This window comes from Narcine bancroftii, chromosome 13, assembly GCF_036971445.1.
Source record: "Narcine bancroftii isolate sNarBan1 chromosome 13, sNarBan1.hap1, whole genome shotgun sequence".
Taxonomy (NCBI): Eukaryota; Metazoa; Chordata; class Chondrichthyes; order Torpediniformes; family Narcinidae; genus Narcine; species Narcine bancroftii.
The window spans coordinates 12,511,608-12,536,483 of NC_091481.1; the positions used below are offsets into that span (position 1 = coordinate 12,511,608).

The 24,876-nt window shown below is 40.1% G+C and overlaps 1 protein-coding gene across 7 annotated transcripts in view; it reads right to left on the bottom strand.

The window, feature by feature from the left end:
• Window positions 1-24,876, bottom strand: part of rbm28 (RNA binding motif protein 28) — a 60,343-nt gene that overhangs the window by 10,168 nt on the left and 25,299 nt on the right. For 5 of the 7 annotated variants that reach the window (XR_011348258.1, XR_011348259.1, XM_069909581.1 and 2 more), the window contains 14 exons: window positions 24,620-24,763; window positions 22,516-22,607; window positions 17,650-17,722; window positions 16,250-16,342; window positions 15,699-15,761; window positions 14,370-14,490; window positions 12,899-13,035; window positions 12,676-12,757; window positions 9,655-9,764; window positions 7,039-7,112; window positions 4,518-4,653; window positions 3,826-3,890; window positions 3,280-3,435; window positions 1,157-1,306 (listed from right to left, as the gene is read on the bottom strand). Coding sequence is in view for 5 of the 7 variants with exons in the window: in XM_069909581.1 (XP_069765682.1) it covers window positions 1,157-1,306; window positions 3,280-3,435; window positions 3,826-3,890; window positions 4,518-4,653; window positions 7,039-7,112; window positions 9,655-9,764; window positions 12,676-12,757; window positions 12,899-13,035; window positions 14,370-14,490; window positions 15,699-15,761; window positions 16,250-16,342; window positions 17,650-17,722; window positions 22,516-22,607; window positions 24,620-24,763 (1,496 nt within the window). In the remaining 2 variants the exon portion in view is untranslated. The remainder of the gene's footprint in view (window positions 1-1,156; window positions 1,307-3,279; window positions 3,436-3,825; window positions 3,891-4,517; window positions 4,654-7,038; window positions 7,113-9,654; window positions 9,765-12,675; window positions 12,758-12,898; window positions 13,036-14,369; window positions 14,491-15,698; window positions 15,762-16,249; window positions 16,343-17,649; window positions 17,723-22,515; window positions 22,608-24,619; window positions 24,764-24,876) is intronic. The other 2 variants (XM_069909584.1, XM_069909583.1) reach the window with 1 other exon arrangement.

Consider the following 24,876-nt stretch of genomic DNA (forward strand, 5'->3'; position numbering starts at 1 on the left):
ACTCTTAAAAATATACATTTCCCATGACCTGGCTGGGACAAGCACACTGACACGATGATTAAGAAAGTGCACCTGCTCTCCCCCCCCCCCCCCCCCCCCCACCCAACTCTACTTTCTAAGAAAATTTGTCATATTCCCACACCCTCAAAAATTTCTACAGGTGGCCCATCAAAAGCATACTTGGTGAACGCATCACAGTGTGGTATGAGAGATGCTCAGTTCAAGATCAGAATAAACTACAGTAGGTTGTAAATGAAGCTTAAAAACTTGCCCCCCCCACCCCCTCCCAATTCTCCAGGGACTCCATCTACATTTCTCTCTGCCTCAGAATGGCAGTCAACATACCAAAAGACCCATCACACCCTGGACACATACTCTTTTCCCTCTTCCCATCAGATAGTGCGAATGAACAGACAAGCAGACTTAAAGCCAGTTTTTTTTAGTTTGCAGTCATCAGGCTCCTGAATGAACTTCATAACAGTGGTTTCATGCTGCTCTCATTTGGCACTAATTGATCTTCCTTTTCATTGTAATCCTACACTTTGTAAATTGTGCTCTATATATAGTTGTATCTAATGCTAGAGATATCCTGTTAGTCTGCTTGCAGAAGAACCTTTCTCATTCGACTAACATTTTGTGACAAATAAGCTTAAACTTGCCTTTTACTTTTAGGATGGTGACAACAAGGAATTCTAATGCATTGCCCTAGAATGCTTAGCACTTCAGCCCCATATCAGTGATGTTAGAGGAGTTGCCTCTTCTGTGGTCAAATGCAAGCCCTTGGAAACACTACCACTAGGGGAAATAGGTGAAGCATTGAGGGATAAATTGGACTTCACCATTGGAGAAAAGGTGATATTTACTTGTTGCATGCTTGAAAGTAACTGAGATCTTGACCAGAAGCAATCTTGTCAAAACCCATTTTACAATTGATAAGAGACTTACTTCCTGCCCATCTGTATTGCATCTAAAGACGTGTCCCAGGAGGCTGAAAGCTAATAGCTGCTGCACTCCTCAAACCCAAAGTACAGAAAGCTTTCGTTATCTCTATCCAAAATGTACCTCTGTATCACAGCCTGGAGATAGGATGCAGGGGGAAATCCAATGCCACCTCATCTTGAGGTGCCATAGTCACACAAAACATGGCTTCACTCACTTTCTGTGGCTCAAAGATTTCTGGGTTATTGTTTAGGTAACGTAGAGTTGCCAGAGAGTGCCTATGTTCCAAAAACTCAACAAATCCGTAGCCCAGAGACTGTGCATCCTTTTTTGGTTTTGCTGACTGCAGGTCCCGCATTATCCGACACTGAAGGAAAAAAAATCGTTATTTAAAAGGCATTTTATGATGCTATGGTCCCTCACCCCAAAAAAAGGCAAATAAAGCAAAAAAAATTACTTGATTCAAAAACTATAGATTTACATAATCCCTTTCAATAATTAAAATAGTGCTATATTACTATTCACACAGGATGTGGCTTTTGCAGCCAGTACCACACCTTAATTTTTGTTCAAGATTCCTGACAAAGGGTTCAGCCCAAAACATTGATTGCCTTTTATTTCCTATGGATGACGCGTGACCCACTGAGTTTCTCCAGCCCATTTCTAATTGTTTGCAAAAATGTGATTTGAACCACAAAGCAATGAAATGGGCAGTAATTCCCAGTGTCAACTCAGTTCAATTCCTTGTAAATGGCTATCCTTCGAATGTAATGACAGCAAAGCCATGGAGTGCACAGTACGAAAAGTAGTACCGGTAGATTCTTTCCTGTTGTTATGGTTATTGCTTTGCATTTGCACATTACAAATATTTACCTGTCACTTAACATGCCAAACCACGATACTGTCTAATTCCTGCATGCAAACTTAATTATTTCATTGCTTGAGGCACTACACCAGGAATCAACAGAAGCCTGCCACACTCCTGCACCAGCAACACAAGTCATTTTCCTGTGCTTGGTATGTATGCCTTCAATCCACAAAGAATCTTCCCACCCACAATTTGATCTTTGATCCCATTCAAGCAAATACTGCTTTGTGGTTATGAGCGATCATATTCACCTCACCTTTGAAAGTCAACCCCTTTGTCCTTATTTGAAAGGGAACAAGGAGTTTGGCAATCCTGGCAGAATACAAACTAACCAAAACTAGTTTAATGATGATTAAATATTGTTGATCAGTTCTTCCATCACTTTACTGATATTCAAGAAAAAGATGACTGGACTGCAACAGGCAAGACTAGATTTGCCTTTCAGTGGACAGGTCAAATCTGGAAATTTTTCTGTGTCAAGCAGATGCCAGTCATGTACTAACATGATGGAATTAGAAATACAGCTATCTCTAGATTATAATTCTTCAATTCAACCAATGTGGCTGTAGATTATTGCCTTACTGTTTCTGGTGTTCTCAGGTATTCTTGACATCATATGCAAAGAATAAGATTAGCTGAAGAACAGATGCTGTGATAGTTAAGGGACCTTAGGCTTAGTGAAAATGGATCATCCAGTCAACTCTTCTGACTGATCTTGGTAGCACAGAGCATAGAGTGATCATTGTGTATTAAAAATGCAACTGCCAGCTTTTGAAAAAGTGTCTCAAAACATAGTACCATATATGTCGGTTTACTGTATTCGAATCTTAAAAATGTCACCCCAAAACCAGAGCTTATTTTATACATCAAGTATAAAATCTGAACCTTTACAGCAAAGTCTCAGCGTTCCCCCACGCCAAGTATAAAATCTGAACCTTAATCGCGAAGTTTCAACGCTCCCCAAGCCAAGTAGAAAATCTGAACATTAGCAGTGAGCTCCCAGCACTCCCCCACAAGGTCCATCCACCCAGTCCAACTGCTGTGGGTTCTGTACAGACTTTAAACAATCTGTTAAAGTAGCCAACAGTGGTTTATTTAAAAATATGCTAATAAAATTTTAACCTTTACTGGGCAACGTGCTTTTAAAATATTGTGACAGCATCAGTCCACTGGGGAGGTCTTATACAGTGAGTATAGCACAAAATCTATGTTTCAAGTGGAAATCCTGGGTGGTGGGGGGGGGGGGTAATCTTATACAGTCAACATATATAGTATTTTATCAACACTGTTAATAAAATGGGATTTAATGGGATTGCTACCCAAGCTCCTTCTCTCAAGCAATATCACTGCAAACAGAATGTTGATTTGGAGTTATGGCCTCCCTTTGTCAAGTTTCCAGACCAATGTGGGTCTTCATGCCTGTGCATTCCTCTCTCCTCAACACCATGAATATAAGCACCACCAGCTCTTACCTCCTTTATCCGTGCTTCCTTCGAACCAGCGGCCTGTGAGCAAAGTTTCCAAAGCTGTTGATCAGTCACTGATTTTGGAATGTTGTGGATGCATAGCCTTGTTGGCGAGACAAAAATATTCACATCCTTCAGCTTGTGCCGTTTAAGTTCCTCAAACTAAACACAAAGTAAGTGTGGAGTTAGCCTTGCTTCAAACTTGTGCCTGTTTTGAAAGAATGGTTATTTGTAGAGGAGAGCATGAATGAATGGTCATAATAGCAGTGTACTAGAGCTACACACACACCTTGCTTTCTTTGTTTGCATCCAGTTACTGGATAAATTTGTATATTCTAGAAATTTGTATATTTGCCCATTGAGTAATGGTCTCCAATATACTTGACGACCTGATATTCTGTAGATGTCTTTTACTGCGCTAAACCTTGCTTGAAAGCATTCTCTCAATCTCCAGAAAACCAGCAGGAGAAAAAGAAGAAAAAATATGGTACAGTAATAGTATTTGTACAGAGGTTTTAATTCAATTTATATTGAGATGATCAAGTAACTCACCCGCATTCTCTTGGTCATGTCTGAGGCACTCACATCCTCCGCACATTTCATTCCAGCTCGAATAACTGAAAAGAACAAGAAGTAAGCTTCTTAAATCCAATTACATCGTAGATGAATGGGAAAAAAAATCAAAAGCCACAGACATGTGCACCAGAGATCTTTTCCCATAATGTACAAAAATAGATAATCTTTTCTCCAACCACTTCAACGCTTTTTTTTTCCCAAATTAGATTGTCTATAAATTCCATTCCACCCTACCAATATTGTTAAATGTAAATTCTCAGGTTGCATACTGGTGCAGGACCATAGGAATATTAACTCTTTAAAAAAAGGATTTTAAATTATTTAGCACCTTTCTTAAAGCCAAAAGGTATTCTGTGATCAATGAAGATTTTTTTTTAAACCCTTGACACTGTTACTATGAAAGAAATCTGGTGATGCATTTGCATCCACCAAAGTTTTCCAAATAACAAAATAATTGATGCTGATCAATAAATGAATATTGATCATGAGAATCCTTGAAATAGTGTCATGCCTCTCAGTTTAATTTTGCATCCAATAAAGCTCTGACTCAGATCTCTGGTGATGAATTTGAACCCCTACAAACTTGTATTTGAGGTATGATTGACATCTGATTAACAAATCTTGGCTAATCATACAGGGAATGATCAACTCTTTCTTTGGATACTTACAGCCCTCTCGAGCCAGGTACAAGTTGCGTGTTCCAGTTGGCTTGCTTGACTTTTTCTTTTGCAATATCTTGGCATCATCACGACTGAGTGCAATAATTACATTGAGTTTCCTCCCATCTAGCCTGAGACCTCCACTCTGAAACCCAAACATATCAAGGTTTCATCAGACTAGTGTAACCAAAGAAAACGTATATCAACTATGACCTGGGTCACATTGACATACTGAAGTGCCAGTTGATGAAGTAGACAAAGACGATGTGGTCAAACAATAATCATGGCTTTTATTAGCAGAAACTCATGGTACAATAATGAAAGACAATAGGTGCATATACAGTTATATCCAAGGGGAGTGTCCTTAACAGTAGAGATAATGCACAGCCAATGTTAGTACAGCAAGGCTCGCCAGAGGGGAGACAGTCAGCTTGGAAGACATTCACCACACATACATCAAGGAATCAATGAGTTATATAATAGCAAAGCAGAGGATGAATGGTTAACAAGCAAGGATACAGTTTAGGAAGCAATTGAGTATCAGGGGATATAAATGGCATTCCACCAACGAAGATGTGGAGGATCACATAACAATAAGGTAGAGTGCAAGATATCCCTCAGGTGAAATGAGACAAGGTCATCATTACAGAAGATTATGACATCTTTCTGTCTGCTTCATTGAAATACAAGACTAGAAGAATTTAAATTAAAAAAAAAGACATACAGCATGGTAATAGGCTATTTTAACCCACGAGTCCGTGCTGCCCAATTAACTAACCTACAACCCCGGTGTGTTTCAAACGATGGAGAAAAGTTTATGTATCTCTTTAAAAGCTTTTTATATTATTTGTATCTTCATATAAGTTTTATATCTCTATTATACAGTAAATACTTTGTCATTCATTGTTATGAAAGTCTTAATGCAAAGCTACAATATCCCAAATTTCGATCTCTTTCATCCAACAAATCCAACTCTGTGGCTGTTACTTTATCTGTTTTATCAATGAATTAAAACTACATAAAGTAATAGCCACAGAGTTGGATTTGTTGGATGAAAGAGACTGAAATTTGGGATATCGTAGCTCATGCTTTGGAAGATGATACTCTGAAATTAGGATATATTAGAATAAAGAAAGTGTCATCTACAGGACTAACAATCCGGAAAGCCAAATTCAAATCCCACCCAAGAATTGCAGGAATTTGAATTAAATTAGTAATCCGAATTAAAAGCAAGACAATCCATGATGACCACAAAAAGCACAATAACCCAGTTAGTACCTAACCTTTTATCTGGGATTCTGAACACCACATTCCTCCAAAAACAGACACTTTATTCAATAGTGAAAACAACTAACCACCTTGCTCCTAGCACCAACCACCCCCCCTCCCGCCCCCCCATCCCAAACTTGCACCACTCAATGTCACCAAAACTAAGGAGCTGATTGTTGATTTCAGGAACAATCCAGTGATCATTGGGGGAAATCAGAGGTGGAGAGGGTGAGCAAATTTAAGCTCTCAGGAATCACAATCTCGGAGGATCTTTCCTGGACCCAACACACCAATGGCACCATGAAGAAAGTACGTCAGTGCCTCTACTTCCTAGGAGTTTGCGGAGGTTTGCTATGACATTGGAAACCCTGGAAATTTCTACAGAGGTCTGGTGGAAAGTGTGCTGACCAGCTGCATCACTGACTAGTATGGGAATACCAATACCCCTGAGCGTAAAGCCCTCCAAAAAGCTAGTGGACACAGCACAGGACATCACAGGCAAAACCCTCTCTATTATTCAGTACATCTACAGGGAACACTGCCTTAGGAGAGCAGCAGCAATCATCAAAGATCCACACCACGCCCACCCCCCAGAACATGCTGTTCTTGTTGCTGCCATCAGGAAGGAGATATAGGTGCCATCACCAGCTTCAGGAACACCCCTCCACCATCAGACTCCTCACTGACAAACTCAGAGATTCATTAAAGGACTCCGACCTGTGCTCTTTATTTTCTTTTTGTTCTCTCTGTATTGCACATTGTTATATTTGTTATCTGTTTACAGTTCTTTGTTTATATATGTACATTGTATATAGTTTATTTTTTGCACAACCAATTTGTGGTAGTTCTGCCGCACCCACAGGAAAAAAGAATCTCAGGTTTGTATGTGATATTATGTATGTACTCTCAATAAATCTGAATGGTTGCATGGAATTTACTTGTTGCTCCCTTATCAATGCATTGAATGGGCTTTCCTCCCCTGGCTTATGGAAATGACTGGAGCTTTGCAGAATACTACCAATGAATGAAAAAAACCCATTATTCAAATGATAGGTTTTTGATTTCTTGTTTTAAAAGGCCATAAAAGAATGGAGGAAGAGAAGGAAGAAGAGGAATGGCAATCCACATAGAGGAATGGGAATCCACATGCTCCTCGGAGTGAGAGATTCAGAGATGGAACAGTGATATATACATTTATCGTTACGAGGCAAGCCACTGCGAGGGAGTGATATTGTACTTCGGGTAAAGACAAGCTCCTCACCTCACACTGGCTGTCTGCTGCTTCTAAACACTTCTGGGCTGATTCTTTTGTCACATACTGGGCAAAGGCACAACCTGCAACAAAAGGAAACTTAGTGTTTGTGAAAAGTAAAAGATCCAACAAGACAAATCAACTTTGCTGTTCCACATTTCCTTTTCGTGCTGTCCTCTTCAAGCACATTGAATCAATGCCAGCCACAGAGCTCTTCCAGACTATTTTTATACTTATGGTCAGTTTTCAAATTATATTCTTTATCAATTTTTTTTTTTGTCCTTTGCTGAGGACTAAAATGCTCCCAATCCTCAGTCTTACTCTTATTTCTAGCAATTTTATAATAACCTCTTTCTTGAATTTAATACTAATTTTAATGTCTTCCTTCAGGTATAGATCCCTTTTCCTGCTACAATTTTTGTGCCCGAATTCCTTTTTACATACCATGCATTATTCTTTTAAATGCTACCATCTACCTAAACCATGTACCATTTGCATCATACCTTTTCATGTCGTTTCCTGATCAACCACAGCCAACTTGCCCCTCATACATCCATAATTTCCTTTGTTTTATTTGAAATCCCCATTTTAGATTGAACCATATAATTTTCAAACTCAATGTAACATTTTTAACATAATGTAGTCACAATTTTGAAAAACCCTTTTTATAACACAATTATTAATTCAGTCTCAAATACATTGAGATGCAAATTAGTTTCCTAATTTTTTCCTCACCACATTGATCTAGAAAATCATTTATATGCATTCTTTGAATTCATCCTTTATCTTAATTTCATTAATCAGTTTATAGATAGATTTCAATTCACATTTACTGCTTTTGCCTGTTACATGCACTGCTAATTTACTTACTTATACCATTGTCAATATTGTAACTACATTTCACAACCCTCCAATTTGACATCAACTCACATAATACTGCCCTGCATTTAAAGGTGATCTCGACTTTAAATCCACAAGGCCTTCCTAGTCACTGCACCTCAGGTCCTTTGCTAGTTTCCAGCATCAACAACTCAAGAAAGAGTCAGTGAATTGTACAGCATGAAACAGGGCCTTTGGCCTAACTCATCCATACCAAGAAGGCATTCTGGGTAGCTCCAATTGTCTGCATTTGTTCAATATCCTTATAAACCCTTCCAATCCATAAAAAACTCCAAATGTCTTTTGAATTACAGTTTTGTGCCTGATTCTACAGTTTCCTCTGGCAGCTCATTCCAAATATGGACCACCCTCCGAGTGCGTGCTTCAGGTCCCTTTCAAATCTATCCCCTCTATTTTTAGAACCATCTACCCTGGGAGAAAGGATAGGAACATAGGAAGTAGGAACAGGAGTAGGCCAAAAATGGCCCATCAAGCCTGCTCCGCCATTCAATAAGATCATGGCTGATATAATTTATGACCTAACTCCACCTACCTGCCTTCTCCCCATATCCCCTAATTCCTCTATCATGTAAAAATTTATCTAACTGAAGTTTAAATATGTCTAATGAAGCAGCCTCAACCACTTCCCTGGATAGAGAATTCCAAACATTCACTACTCTCTGGGAAAAACTATTTTTCCTCATCTCTGTCCTAAATCTACTCCCCCGAATCTTGAAACTGTCCTCTCATTTTAGTTTCCCCGGCCAGCTCAAAAAACCTTCCTATATCTATCCTATCCATACCCTTCATAATCCTATATGTTTCTATAAGATCTCCTCTCATTCTTCTGAACTCGAGCGAATACAATCCTAGACGATTTAATCTTTCATCATAAGTCAACCCCTTCATCTCAGGGATCAACCTAGTAAACCTCCTCTGGACCACCTCCAAAGCCAGTATATCCTTCCTCAAATATGGAGACCAGAACTGGACACAGTACTCCAGGTGCGGTCTCACCAGTACCTTGATGTAAGCATTCACTTTTTCAATGGCCCTCACAATTTTATAAACCTCTATTGTGATCAGCCTCTTACACATGAGGGAATAAAGATGCAGCCTATCTAACTTTTCCCTCAATTCCTCACTGGCGTCACTAGGGGGGGGTTCTGACTGCACCAAATGACACCATCAGAGAGGTGGTGAAACCAAAATGACCCACCCCCCCCCCCCCCCGCTCTGCGTCGCACCTCAACCTTTCTCTTCCCACCCTCCCACCCCACCCCCCCCCCACCCCACCCCACTCAGCACCACCACCGCCCTGGACATACAAGGAATACACACCCGTTTCTTCTATTCTCTGTACTTTTGTACACTCAGACCATAAGGGGGGGGGGGGAATGTTGTGACACCATGAGTTACTGTACCAGTTGACACCAACTCTAGTAATGTCACTGGAAACTCTCTAGTCCCAGAAAACCCTCACAAGACTTCTCTGCTCACCCTTTAATATACAGATGTCCTTCCTATAAGCTGGCCAACTAGAAATGGACACAGCATTCACTGCTTCTGGTCTTACCAATGCCTTGGTGCCAACTTTTGAACTCAATATTCTTTCTAATATCCACCACCAATCACCCTCTCACCAGCCATTAGATCATTCACGTCTCCACTATTCTTAAACTATATAGGATTTTCATTATTCACAAATGTGAGCAATTATGCAGAGTTCTGCATCTCTTGTCTCACCCTTTGAGTGCTCTGTGTCATGATGCATGACAATACGAACATATTTCAGATCTCCAAACTGTTCCAATAGCTCTCCCAGTGAATCTTCTTCAGTGTCAAAAGAGAGATTCCTGCAGGAAAAAAATGGGGTGCAAAATTGAAACATGAGATTAATCATGAGACAACAGCTGGAATCAAAAGCATAAATTCATCAAATAGGACAGAAAGAACTAAATCCAGGTGTTCCATAGAATATAGCTGGGTATGAAATGATCTATCAATGGGGTTAAGGGACTGGAGATCAAAGGGAAAAACCTTCAAGGCTCGAAAAATATGTTGCAGGCATAACCATCAAGGACCAGCTATGAAAGGCAGAGACCAAGGAGTGGGCTTGACTGCTTGAAAGAATCATAGTTTTTTCTATCCTTATTTCACTAGTATTAAAATAGTTATGGAAGGCGGCAGGAGTGGTGCTCAAATTAAAATCATAAATTGGAGGATTGCTAATTTCTATGGCATCAACCATAAACTTTAAAAAGCTGAATGGTAAAGGCTGTCTGAAGGTAAGATAGGAAAAAATTTCAGGAAAAGAAAATGTCTGCAACAATCAAGGGCAAGGATGTCAGGAGTAGGGAGCCCTGTTTCATGAAGGATATGGTTAGGATGTATATATTAGGTACAGGCAGCTGGTTTCAAGCAGATCCCTTGAAGGGGTTTATTGAAGGAAAAATAGGGGAGGGAAGGGTTGCAAAATACATACAAGATGGCTTTGGCAGACAGGATAAGGAGAATCCCGAAAGATTTAACATCTATACTGTATCAAGAGCAGAGATATTTGCATACAGCCACAGCTGAGGTACTGAAAGACTGGAAAATGGCTAATTATGTGTCTTGTGAAGAGGGGTTGCTACAGGTCAGTGAGCCTAATAATAGTGGTGGGAAAGTTACTGGTGGGGCTTCTCAGAGACGAGATCTATCAGCATTTGCAAAGACAAGCTTTGATTAGGCAGTCAACATTGCTTTGTGCATGGGAAAAAGGTGGATGTTGACAAGATCTTGCATGGTAGACTAGGTGATAAAGGCTAGTGCAGAAAATGAGCAGAAAGTAGCTCAGTGATTGACAAAGTGGACCACAGTAGAAGAATGGATGAACTCTGCTTTTTTCTTCCCCAAATGCTAAGAGAGCCCCCCTGAGAAAAAAAATTAATAGAAGAATATTCAAATTTTTTGATAAAAGCAAGGTAGATCGTTTCCAAAAATAAGAATAGTAACTTTGACATTGGAATTAATTTAGGATAGTCAACATAGCTGGAAAATTGTTGGTCACAATTTGATTTAGTTTCTTTTTGAAGAGGTGACCAAGAAGACTGAAGAGGGCAGGATGGTAGTCACATGGTGTCAGGTCCAAAAGGTCAGATTACCTGGGATCCAAGGCAAGCTGGCCAATTCAAGTCAAGACACGTTTATTGACATCCGATTGTATAAGTACAACCCAACAAAACAGCAAATGGATACAGAATTGTCTTGATAGTAGGAGACAGGGTGGTAGTAGAGGGTTACTCAGATTGGAGGCCTGTAACCAGCGGTGAGCTGCAGGGATTAGTGCAGGGTCCACTGCTATTGGTCATCTATTTTAACGTCTTGGTTGACAATGTTGTTAGCATGGTATGCAAGTTAGCAGATATCAAAAATTGGTGGTATAGTCAACACCAAGTTATTAAGGCAACAAAAAGATCTAGAACAAGTAAAGCGGGCCAAAGAATAAAGGTGGATTGTAACAAGTGTGAGGTGTTGCATTTTGGTGAGATAACCTTGTACAATAAATGGTAGACCCTTAGGGCAGCACGGCTAGTGTAGTGATTATCACAACATTATTACAGCACCAGTGACCCCGGTTCAAATCCGGTACTGTCTGTAATGAGTTTGTACATTCTCCCCATGTCTCCTTGGGTTTCCTCTGGTGCACCAATTTCCTCCCACCCTTCAAAAAAAGTACGAGGGTTGGAGGTTAATTGGGATATGGGCTCATGGGCCAGAAGGCCAGTTACATGCTACATGTTAAAATTTAAAAATGAAAAATATTGTCATAGAACAGAGATTTAGGAGTACAGGTACAAAGTTCCTTGAAACTGGCCGCGGGGTGGTGAAGATGCTGTTTGGCATGCTTGCCTTCATTGGACAGGGGAATGAGTACAGGAGTTGGGACATCAGTTCAAGAGATGGTGAACCCATTCTTGGAATATTGTATAGAGTTCTGCTCACCCAGCTATAGAAATATATCATGAAACTGAAAACAGTGTGTAAAAAAATTAATGAGGATGTTACTAGGACTGGAAACTTTGAGTGATATGGAGAGGCTTGATAAGATGGGATTTCTTTCCCTAGAACATGGGAAGCAGAGCGGTGACCTCATACAGGTATACAAATCATAAGGGGGAAAAGCTACTTAGTCATAGCTTACTTTCCCACAGTACGAAGGGATAAAATAAGGGGGCACAGATTTAAAGTGAGAGGGGAAAGATTCAAAAGGACTTGAAGAGCAGGCTTTCCTACAGAGGGTTGTGAATATAGAAACGAGCTGTCAGATACAAGTTCAAGTATAAAGAGACATTTAGACAGTAATTTGGAGAGAAAAGGTTGGAGAGATAGGGCCAAAAACAGGCTTTGAATTGCTCAGTTGGGTAACTTGGTCAACACGATGATCCTGGCCATGATTACAACCTGTTAGTTGTTTTCTGATGAGCATGAAGGATCAAGACAGAGGATTTGAACTCCTGATGAAAAGCCTCTGACTTTGATGACCACCTTTGCCCCAAATTATAGGTACATTCCCCCCAAATCTTCCCCAAGGGTTGGACACACAAGTGCTACTGATCTAGTAGGCTTTGGTAACTGTGCAAATACTCCTTCAAAGAAACTAGATTGTCTGCTCTTTGCAGTGTTAGAGTTTGATGCATCACATTGGCAGACTATATTTCAAAGTTACACAAAATTACTTTTGAATTTCTCCCCACTCTCACAAAAACAGGGTTCTATCCTGACCTGATGAAGATCGTTCGCCCTTCATGCACATCCACTGGAAGAATGGACTTCCGTGACTTTTTTTTCTTCACAGACTTTTCACCTGGAAGGATAAAGATAGAATCACATAAATCTCTTGTCCCTTAGAGGTACAGATTCTGCTCAACCTTCTTTTCCGCCATTTACAAAGGTCCCAAATTTCAAATACATGTCTGAAAGAGGCTTTAGCTAGCACATCACTCACCATCTTTCTCCTCTAATTCCAGATCACTATCCTCTGAACATCCATCAATGGACACATCACTATCATCATCAGTCTCAGCATCTGACCCTCCCATTTCATCATCTGATGCCATGGCTTCCTCCTCCTCCTCCTCTGATCTGAAACACAATGTATTCTGATCATGGTCAAATTGGGCCAACCAATTGGTTCCTGTGACATAGTTACAATATAATCCATAATCCAGTACATCTCATAAGCCAAAGTCTTCGCAATCAGATTTATCAGACTGTAGCATCAATTGTTGGCTGTCGTGGCAATCTCATCTTGGAGTCAGAAAAATCTGAGCACAATAAGAATAAAGTTTTGTGCAGCTGCCATTGTTCTCTCCAAGACAGGTTAGAGGTGAGATTTAAGAAAATTGCTTAGAATTATTTAATGTGTTGAAAAAGTGGACAAAAATAAAATAGTTGAACATTAGTGATAAGTGCTAGAAAGAACTAGAACTGAATACTTATCTGAAATCACAGTTAAAAAGTTTGTCTTCAAAAGCCATGAACTCTCAATTATTCTCGTTGCTTTCCACTGGAGAGCAGCACCCAACACACACTCTGTTCTCACTGCTACCATCAGGAAGAGGTGTAGATGCCAGAAGACTTGCACCATCAGATTCAACAACAGTTGCTACATCTCTACCATCTGACTCCTCAACGATAAACTCAATCAGGGATTCAGTTAAGGGCTCTTATTTTTACCCTTTATTGTTATCTTTCCTCTCTGTATTGCATAATTTGGTTACATTTATATTTCATTTGTTTAATTATGTATGTTGTGCATGTTTTGCATTGGCACTACCCATAAGTGGCAATTCTGCCTTACCCGCAGGAAAAAGAATCTCAGGGTGGCATGTCTCTGACGATAAATCTGTAATTAGAATCAGATTAAAACCGAAAGGCAGGTTAATATGTACCCAGTTACAGGAGCGAGGGTTTTCTCGAACCACTGGGAATAGTGGTGGACCAGTCAAGTCAGACGGCATTCTTTTCAGTTGGACTGAGACCAATGTCATAATTTTGTACACCTTAATTAACCTCCCCCACTCTGTGGAAATCCCCCCCACCCCCCCCCCCCCCCCCACCCTGTTGTCTTTCCTATAGCTCAGAAACTCCATCCCAGGCACAAAATGATAAATCTTCTCTACATCCTACCCAGTCTAGTCTGTGATCCGAATGAGGTGGCAGAAGGATACAAGAATCAGCTTTTAGAGTGTGGATGTGGAAGCAGGGGTCATAGGAAATTAATTCAAGGTTTTCTGTTTCTGAATATTTCTTGCTGTAAAGTTAACAATGAACACAACTAACTAAACTGTTCATTTCCTTTGGTTCATTTTCTTGTGACACCAATGATGGGACGGTCTCTTTTTGAAGGACAGGAGATCCTAGAGGCATGGATAGGGAATCAATCCTTGGAACAATTAACATATATGCTCATTTACCTTTTCATGGGTGCTGTTTTCTGATTTACATTGGGTTTCTGCTCCATTACAGGCTCAGTCTCTTTGTTGTCACCCACATTCTCATCATCCTCTTCTTCATCCTCGATCTCATTCCTAGCTCCTGTAAATAATAACCACATACAGCACTGAGAATTCCAAAAGGCACCCACCACAAGAGGAAAACAATTGCTTGACTTGGCACATTGGCAAGTAATTCAGCAAGGCCTAGTTTTTAAAAAAAAATTTCACTGCTTTCAAATACCTCCATGCCCTTGCCTTTCCAATTTCCATCAACTGTAAATCCTATAACTCTTTGACATCACTCCATTTCTTCATATTTGGGCCCTTGGATATTCTGAAATCATCTCACCTCTGTTAACCCTGTCTTCAGCTGTCCTAGCACCAAATGTGAAAACCCTCCCCAAACTCTGCTCTCTTGCATTTACAGTAAAAATCTCCGGTGTCTGGCACCTATGGGGATTGCTGATGCCAGATATGCAAATTTTCGGTTGCCTGAGACACACTCTAACAATGCCTAACTAATACAGCTGCTTTAAGAATAAACAGTTTAAAAAAAAAGACAGTGAAAAATTTAAAATAATCTGAAAAAAATTAGTATTATAGTCCTTAATTATGTAAAATTCACTTTAATCAGATAATTCCTGTAACTTACAAAATTTAAATTCAAACCCCAGTCGCTGGCACTATAACAGCATTGTGCTAACCATGCCACCATCATAATTAGCTCACCTTCTCCAAATTTTACAGAAAAAAATCCTAATAGACTTAATTTTAGCTCTTCATTCTGGGTGCTGCATTTTATTCAAACACAACCTTATTCAAACTTTGTTCAAACAGCTGCTGTGGCCAAGGCACAACCAGAGCACTCCACTGGCTGAATGTTTGCTCCCATCTTGTGTGTGCTGCTCTGGAGAATATTTACTTTTACAATTTTAAACTTTTATTCAAATTTTTATTTATTCATTTTTAGTTCCATTGATTTACTTATTTCCTCAAAAAAAATTTCTTTGCCAACTGCTTAGGTTGCCGGTTGCTTGCATTTGGGAATTTTACTGTATTAGATTTCTAAAACTTCCCATTTTCCTATCCTCTTTGTTTGATGATACTCTTGTGAATTACCTTGACCTACTTTTCTATGTTATGTAAACTTCATAAATCTCATTAGTGTCACAGTAAAGGTGGGCAACAAAACCCAAGAAAAGTAGTCAAAAAGGAAAATACTAGAAAATCTTCCAGAACCTCCTACTTCCTATCTACTTTGTCAATTGGAAAGCTACCTGCAAACTGTAACATGTTGTTGTATTTTACCTGTATCCACTATCACTCGGTACTTGTCCTTTGCCACTGCCCAATCCACCGCAACAGGACGACCTGGATGAATAACACAAGGTCAGACACAATCCACTGCACACGCCATTTCTGCCACCAATCATTTCTTCTTTTGTTCCAGAGAAGTCCATTCTTATCTGACTCCTCTACTTCCATCTGTTCATCATTCCACCAATAACCCCCACCACCCTTTATCTTACTGCCACCACCATCCCATTCTCACTCTTCTTCCTCCCCCAATCCTTCTTCCACCTTTCCTCTCTACTTTGTTTGTCTTCCACACCCACCACCATCTCAGCTGCCCTTCACCTATAGACACCCCTTCCCTCTCCTCTTCCACTTCCACTTTCTACAAATCATCACTGTTCCACCCAGCCCCCTCTGCCTCATCTCCACCCTGCACCCATCACATCATGATCACTCCCCTAATCCCTCCTGCTTCCTTCACCCCAAAATTACAGATCTCCCAGTGACCCTGCACCCTTCAAACTTCCTTACCACAGCTTCCCCATGTCATATTTTCTCATTACCTTTAATCTCCTTCAGGTTCATTCCTTTTAAGGCTTTCCCAGCTTCCAGAACATTCTTGAACTGAACAAATGCAAACCCTCGCATCTTCCCATCTAAGAGAGAAAGAGAGAGAGAGAGAGAGAGAGAGAGAGAGAGAGAGAGAGAATATCCAAAAACATTCAGCAACTTAATGCAAATTTTGCAAATAAAGTTATATGCATATTTTACTGATAATTTCCACATATGTGGACTGAAACATTCAGATGATGGCTGTTGTGGGTTCTGTTCCTTTCGTTCATCAATATAAAGGAAATTCCATGTAATAATACATTTTCTGGGGTTCTTTTACATGACAAAAAAATAATCCTGAATAAGCCTACCTTAATTTGTTACTGAAAACAAAAAAATTTCAAATGCTTAAAATAAAAAGATAATGTTGGAAACCCTCACCATCCACATTTTAGGCTGAAGATGTTGCCTTGTGGAAACTACATCTTTAAAATTCTCCAACTCTGTTTCTTGTTCTGGTTATGGCCATTTGACGTGCTGAGTTCCAAGCATTTTCTGTTTTCATTTGTTACTTGTACTCAAGCAGTGAGAGACTATGCAATTAACCGGTGAGCTATCTAATGGGAGAGCACCACACAGCAACTCACAAACTGATCCTCTGACTTTACTGAGGGTCCTGCCTGCCTGGGTCTCCTTTACCAATGCAACAGCCAGCTTGACAAACTCACACTGCTGACAGCTCGTGATAAAAAACACACAATAGCTCATCATCAGGAAAGATGTATAGGTGCCACAAGACTCTCACCACCAGGTTCAGGAAGGAACAGCTGCTGCCCCTCCACCATCAGACTCCTCAACAACAAACTCAATCAAAGACTCACTTAAGGACTCTTACATTTCCACTTTATTGATCTTTTTCTCTCTCTCTGTACTGCACAATTTGTTTACACTTCTTTATTTACATGTGTATGTTTTTTCTTGCACTGATAATTCTTCCTCCTGCAAGAGAAAGAATCTCAGGAATGTCACGTACGTACTCTGACAATAAATCTAAAAAATAATTATGGGAATTGTCAATCTCTGAAACTTCTCATCTCAGTTGAAAACAATTTTGTCATTTTGCTTTACTTTTTTCTCCCCAAAAAATATCTTTTATTTGAGTGGGTCGTTGCCTTGCCCGAAACAAATATCCCAGTAAATAAAAAAATTTTAAAATGCAGATATTTGAAATCAGAAATAAGAATGGAAAATGCTGGAAACACTCATTAAGTTCAGCAGCATCTGTGGAAAGAGAAAAAGTTAACATTTCAGGTTCAGGACCCTTCAATCTTCCACTGGCAGCTATGCTCCAAAAGCAAACATTTCAACATCTAACTATTTAAAGCACTAGTTTTCCTCAATTAAAACTTGCCTTTTATAGGGATGTTAACCTCCAGTACAGTCCCATATTGTGAGAAAATATTCTTCAGGTCATCTTCTGAACACTGAGAGGAGAAAAAACATCATTAGACCAAATATTACGCTGTCTCAGGTGTAATATTTAAATATGGCAAACAGAAGTCACAGATAATGGGGATGATCAATACTTCCACATTTTCATCTCTAATACTCCTTGCAAAAAAAAACTGATTATACAAAAAAAAGCTCATTTGCAATCTTCCCGTTTTTACAAATCACAACTTCAGTTTCAATCTCTTTCTAAGGCAATTCTCTTAAAGAAGGCATCATCTCGAGGAGTCACGTGATGGAGTAGTGGCTGGTCGGGTGGAACCAGCCCTCTCCAGAGAAAATAAAAAAAGCTGGAAAAAACAGAGCTCAATCAACATAAAATACAGGAAGAAAAAGATAAAGTTGCAGAGGAGAGACAGAAGATGGCGCCAAAAAGAGAAAAAGTAAGATTAACAGAGAAAAGGGAAGAAGGAAAGTCACTGGAGAAGAAAGAAGGGCTTACCTGTCGGAGCAGAGTCACCGTGGAGAGGAGCGGCCAATCTCTGATGTTGGTGAGTCCCCAGAGGAGTGATGTCCTCCCGATTGGCAGACTTCAAAAGTGGCTCTCAGAGCCAAGAAGAGGTGTGTAACTGCGCATGCGCGAAGAGTTGCGCCAGTGGGAGGGGGACTCAGCTGAGGAGCGCCCAGCTGAGAGACGCCCAGTATCGGAAGCAAACAAGAAAGAAGAAGAGTGGTGAGAAAGAGAATGAAGGGCGGGAGGAGGATGAGCGGCAACAGGGCGACCGGCAAGGAGACGACCTGCGGCAGGAGGCCCAGCAGTGGGTCGGCCTGCACCGGGAGGCTCAACAACGGGTCGACCTGCAGCGGGAGGCTGAACAACGGGTCGACTTGCAGCAGGAGGCCCAACAGCAGGAGACACAGCAACTGGAGGCCCAGCAAGGATACAGAAGCAGCTCAACAGAGAAGGATGAAGATACACAGATACAGAGAAGAGGACAACACAGACATAGATACAGACACAGAAGAAGAGGAGGAAGAAGATCACGAATTTCAAAGAAGGTAAAATAGAAGAACAAATGAGGTCATTAAAAGAATGGCTATCATTAGAATTTAGTTCAATCAAAAGAAAAATGAAAAGAGCTGAAGACTGAATGCAAAGCTTAGAGTTGGTCATGACTGAAATAGGGAAAAGAGTAGAAAATGTGGAGGAACAAGAAGCTGCTGTAGAAATGGAGATAAATGATTTAAGAGGGAAGTTGAAAGAGAGTGAAAAAATTTTTTTTGAAAAGAGACACAAGATTTATTGTCAGAAAAAAATTGACGTATTAGAAAACTACAATAGGCGAAACAACATAAAAATAGTGGGCCTGAAAGAAGGCAAAGGGTCAGAAAGGAAGAATTTATAAAAGGATGGATCCCGAAGGTGCTGGGAATGACAGATTCACATGAAGAAATAGAAATTGAAAGGGCAAATAGAGCACTAGTACCGAAACTGTCAAATCATCAAAAACCGAGATCCATATTGGTAAAACTTCTAAGATATACGACAAGAGAGAACATACTGGAGCAGGCAAGAAAGAAAGTTAGAGAAGACAATAAGCCGTTGGAATATAAGGGACAAAAAAATTTTTTTTTACCCAGACATAAGCTTCAAACTTTTAAAGAAGAGGAAGGAATTCAACACAGTGAAAATAATCTTATGGAAGAAAGGTTACAACTTTATATTAAGACATCCAGCAGTACTCAAAATATTAATTCCTGGGGAATGGAATAGACTGTTTTCCGACCCAAAGAAAGCCCAAGAATTTGCTGAACAGTTGCAGGACAGGAGAAGAGAGGAGGAGGAATGACAAGAAGGAAGACTGGCAAGAAAATATACAAAAATATAAAGTAAAGATAATGTATATGTAAAGATTTAAAGATGGCTAAGAGAAGGGGAAGAAGGGGAAAAAAAGAGAGGGAGCTTTGTTATATGTAAAGGAAAATAGTGTTCTTTGGGGGGGGCTGGGGGGGAGAATAAGGGTCACTGCGAAATCAGTTGACGTTTGTGAGTAAATTTGCAAACCGAATGGAAAGGGGAGTTGTGGTTGCCGTCAAGGGACAAAGGGCAATCCAAGGAGGGGAGGTTCATCTGGAGTCAAAGGGTTATTGCTTGTGGGGATTGTTGTGGTATTTCATGTCTTAAGTACATTGTCATATAGAGATTAAAAAGGAAAACTTAAAAAGCAGTAATGGAAAAAAGGGGATGGAGGTGGTGAAGAGGCGGAAAAGAAGTGAAAATGAAGATACAAGATGGCCACATTGGACTATATGACTATAAACATTAATGGAATATATAACCAAGTTCAAGTGTATCCCATTGTAAAAAAAAATCACATATAATTTAAAAGACAAAGTTACAATGGTTGAAAAAACCTGGGAACCATAGATGGAACATAACAGAAAGAACAGGCCTCAGACCACCACCACCTAAAATGATAAGAAGATAAACACGAGCAGATTTAATGTGTATAAGTAGATGATATATCTTTTTTGTTTGTTGTCTTTTTGAATAAAGATATTGTTTTATTGTGGGAAGGGGGAAGGCAGGGATGGGGAAAAAAAAGAGAAAATGTCACTGTGAATATTTAAAGAGATGCATCTGTAAATATATTGGTTGATATGGTTCATAGTGCGATAAATAAAGAATTACAAAAAAGCAAGGCACCATCTCCCAAATCTGTGCCTGTCTTTCTCCACTCATCCATTTTTTAATCTCTCTAAAGTTCATCACTTAAGTGGACCTGGTCAAATGACTTCTTCACGTGGCATTATCTTGCCCTCTCTATTCCCCCCACCTCATCACTTGTGCCTTCCACTGCTTGTGTTTGATACACAGCCCCATGGAGAATGCTAATGGAGAGCTGAACCAATATTTTAATTTTTTTTTTGTAATTTTAAACATGCAGCATGGTTATAGGCCCTTTCGGCCCACAATGCCATGATGCTCAACTACATCCAATTGACCTACAACCCCTGTTATGTTTTTAATGGTGGGAAGAAACCTGGAGGAAACCCACACAGACACGGGGAGAACATACAAACTCCTTACAGACAGCATGAGTTTTGAACTCCAGTCCTGATCACTGGTGCTGTAGCAGCATTGGGATATTTACTACTCTCACCACGCCACCCATTACAGAAGGATGACTTACAGCAAAAAGGTTTGTATGTCGAGACCCATTTTTCTGTGGCCTCCTACACATAACGAGGCACAATACAATTTTGAGGAATGGCAACTCCTCCTCCATTTGGATACCTCGCAGCCTTCCAGAGTCAATATCAAATTCTCCAACTTCAAATGACTCATTTTTTCTGTCAGTAGAAAGATTGTCCATTTTTGTTTAAAGTCATCCATCTATGACACACATGTCAAACTCTGGCCCGTGGGTCATATTTGGCCCGCAAGATCATTTCAAAAATGTATTAGAGGTGGCCCGCTGGCCGCCGCGCCAGTATAGCGTATGCACAGTAATACAACAAATCCCAGAATGCATTGGCGTCATCCCGCTAATCGCCCCCACCTCCTCTGTTTACGTTGCAGGGTCTCACCGTGGACTCTGGTTTTGGAGCCTGGCCGGTGTCAGGGGAAGCCAAGGCCGCTTCCCAGCGCCCGGAACCGGAGGCCTCAGGCCTGACCTCGCCAGGACCGTTGCCCACTCCCCCTCCCTGCCGCAGGCCGATCCGCAACTCATGGTGACGGGGCCGCTGATCCGCCGAGATGCCGCCCTGCAGCGAGAGCCGATGCCCCCGCACTGTCGTTGTCCAACCCGATCGCCCGCAAACCCCGCCCTCCCGCACACAGGCCTGAGTAAGTATTATGAACTTTAATCTCAGGATAAAACGATCTTCCAATAGTTTCATGTCACAGTGATAAATATATTCCTGGTTAAAAATGGTCCTGCACCTGGATACAAGCTCATTAGGCATAAAACTTGAAAAGTGTGTAAATCAAAGGATATCTGTACCAATGGAAAAAGGGCATGGCAAATAACCCTGTTAGAGTTCATGCCCACAATCAGTCACCCATTTGATTGTTTCAGGAATCATGTTATTCTCCCACATTCTCAATAGCCCTCACATTTTACTATTCGACAGCACACTAGCAACATTTGACAAATCGTCTATAGAGAAATATTATTTATTGAATATTTTATTTCTCATTTGTTAATGCTTCTGGAAAGAGTTTATCCAAAACTATTATTAAACATTTATTTTAATAAGAAAAAGTTTAACATTACATATGTTGAAAGAAGAGAAAACATGCGGATTTTGTTGAAAATTTTCAATAAATATTTAGTTCGGCCCTCGACTTAGTCCAAGTTTTTAATTTTGGCTCTCCGTGAATTTGAGTTTGACACCCCTGATCTATGATATTGGCTTAGCTTTTTTTCTCCCTCTGTATTAGCACATCCTGACCTGCTATTTGCAAAACATCACATTTCTTTGTCACTCTCTAATTGTCCTTCTGGTAAATCGTGTGATTTACTGCAACCCTAGCCAGAAGCTCTAGCCTGAACCTCTTTTCATTTTATCCATTTCTTCCCCATCTTTTGGGTAACTTAAACTTTTCCTTTGTCTTTCTCAGTTCCTGAAACATGAACTCTTTCTCTTTCCATGGTGTGTGACTAAACTGTTGAGTGTTTCCAGCACTTTTGATGTTTATGAAATCAGAGACTTGATCATCAAACCTATCATAATTAAGGGGCAAACAGATCAGTTCGGGGATAGTCAAACAGGAACGGATTACAACTAATATTAGACCACAAAATAATTCCTAATTCCATACCTTAAAGCTCAAGTTTCGAATAATCAACCTTGCTTTTCTCCGGTACTTCTGTATTTTCTTGTCTGTATTTACTTTGGGAGCTTCTTTAGTGGCTGTGAAATTAAAAAAATAATATTAACTGCATTTAAGTTCATGAAAAGTTCACACAATTACTGTGTGAAGAACATAAATCAATGAAACAAAGCATTAATGGAGCACAAAGCTTTATGAAGTTGATATTGTTGCATGCAGTGGATAGTGTTCCTCTGGAAACACCTGAAAGTGCTAGTTCTTGCTGGAGAATAATTTCACCAATGAGACTTGTTCATTGTCTGCCAAGTCAGCAAGTGTGAACAGACTGTTCACAACAACAATTAAGCTACATCCCATTCTTCCTCCGTGTTTGTGCCCACATGCACAGACACACTCTCATTGCAAGGGATAGGAATGAATATTGGTCCAAAGCATTAACAATGGGTCCCATTCCTCTCCTCAGCCCAGTAATGCTGAAGTCCAAACATGCATGTATCAGAGCTGAGAGCACCTAACCAATCTGAATACCTTGGGATTGCATCAGATAATTTGATACACAAGTTATTAGAAAGCCAGCATCTTGTGCATTTCAATTATTTTGAGCAGGAAGTCTGCACTGTCATCACAATTCATCACTTCACAACATTTGGCATAACTGGTTTAAAGACCCATAAAACTCTCTTTACACTGTGGGTTAGCACCATTCTCACATGGGTTGACTGACTGACTAAGATCTTTCACAGGAATTTCATTGTGATGCCATTCCCTTAAACAGGAGCACTGAAGCACACTCATTGATTAGCCATGAATCTACATTTTCTGCATAGACATGAATGTGGTCTGTTCTGTGGTACAGCAGAGGTCAAGCAGTTTTAAATCCATGATAACTACAACATGGATTAAGAGTGTCCAAAGCATTAACTTTCAGCTCACTTGTTCAAGGTTCTTTTGTGAAAATGTAACATGTTATGAGCCCAGAGGACCCTAAAACCCAGCAGCAATAGATATTCACCAAGACAAATGATTAAACAAAAGTTGCTTTTAATTATCTTTAAACATGAAAACAGAATTGCACTTTAACTTATCACTATCGACTTAACTAACCTAACTAAAACCCCTTCCAATTCTAAGCGCACGTGTATGTGTGTAAAGTTCAGTAAAGTTCTTTGATTCACAGACCAATCTCACTTCTCATTCCTCCAAGTTTACTGTTTTCAGGCAATTCTTAGACTGTGCACAGAATTTAACATTTATGAAGTTCACCAGGTGCTTGAAAGGTAAATAGTTACCATTCAGGAAGGCTCTTGTCGGTTTTCAGAGAGAGATTTATTGTTCGCTGGACCCCCACAACTGATTCCTTGTAACCAGCTACTTCAGTGTCTTGCCAAAGAAACTTGCCCCCTCAGGGTTCTCCAGATGATAACCTCTTTTTTTCAGGTCACCACAGAGTTCCCTTTTTGTTTCTCTTATTTCAAGTGAAACATTAGGCAGCCAGTCCTCTCCTCTTGTATGAACCACAAAGGTTTTGTCCAGGTTGAACTAAGCACTCACAACCCGTCTTCCAAATGGGGTTTTCCACAAGCTTGCCAGCTTGTCCTGTTCCAGTCCCAGATGCTGTTGCTGAACTGTAACACTACAGAACTGATCTCTCTCTTTCTCACAGAGAAAAAGCCAGTTTTTCTCTCTGCTTGCAAAACCATATGACCCTCTTAGACAAGCAAGTTCCACTCCAGACAGCCTGCAGCTCTGACGAGTTCTTTCACCTGTTGCCTTTTTGTAAACAATCCATTAGTGAAGACCCTTGGGCACTCTCCAAAGCTTTTGCAAAGGCTCTTGGAGCCAGCCTGTCTAGCATGAGCAGAGCCCCAGTATTTTAAATAAGATCGGTTTTAAAGTGTTTGTATGTGACCTACACTAAAAAACCTGCCCCAATTTATCTCCCAAAAACATATCTATAATCTATCACAAACGTTTGACTACCACACTACTAGTTACCCATGGTTTGAATTTAAAAGCTTATACAAATTCTCCTTAAACATGAAGCATTTTTTAAAAAGTACAGCCTTTCTGTCCTGGAAGCTATAGCACTCACCATTTTTCAAGCCAATAAGTTTCTTCTTAGCAAGAGAAGCAAAGAGTTTCTGGCCATCATAGAACTTCACTTCTTTCAGAGCTTTCTTGGCATCTTCTGGTAGAGAATATGTCACATACCCAAAACCACGACAAATCTTGCTACCTAAAAAAAAGAATCTCAATTCACTCCACTGCATCAAACTGCTTGAAAAATTACATCACAACACTGTACACCTCCACTTGTACATCCAGGAATGTATAATGGAGCACACGATA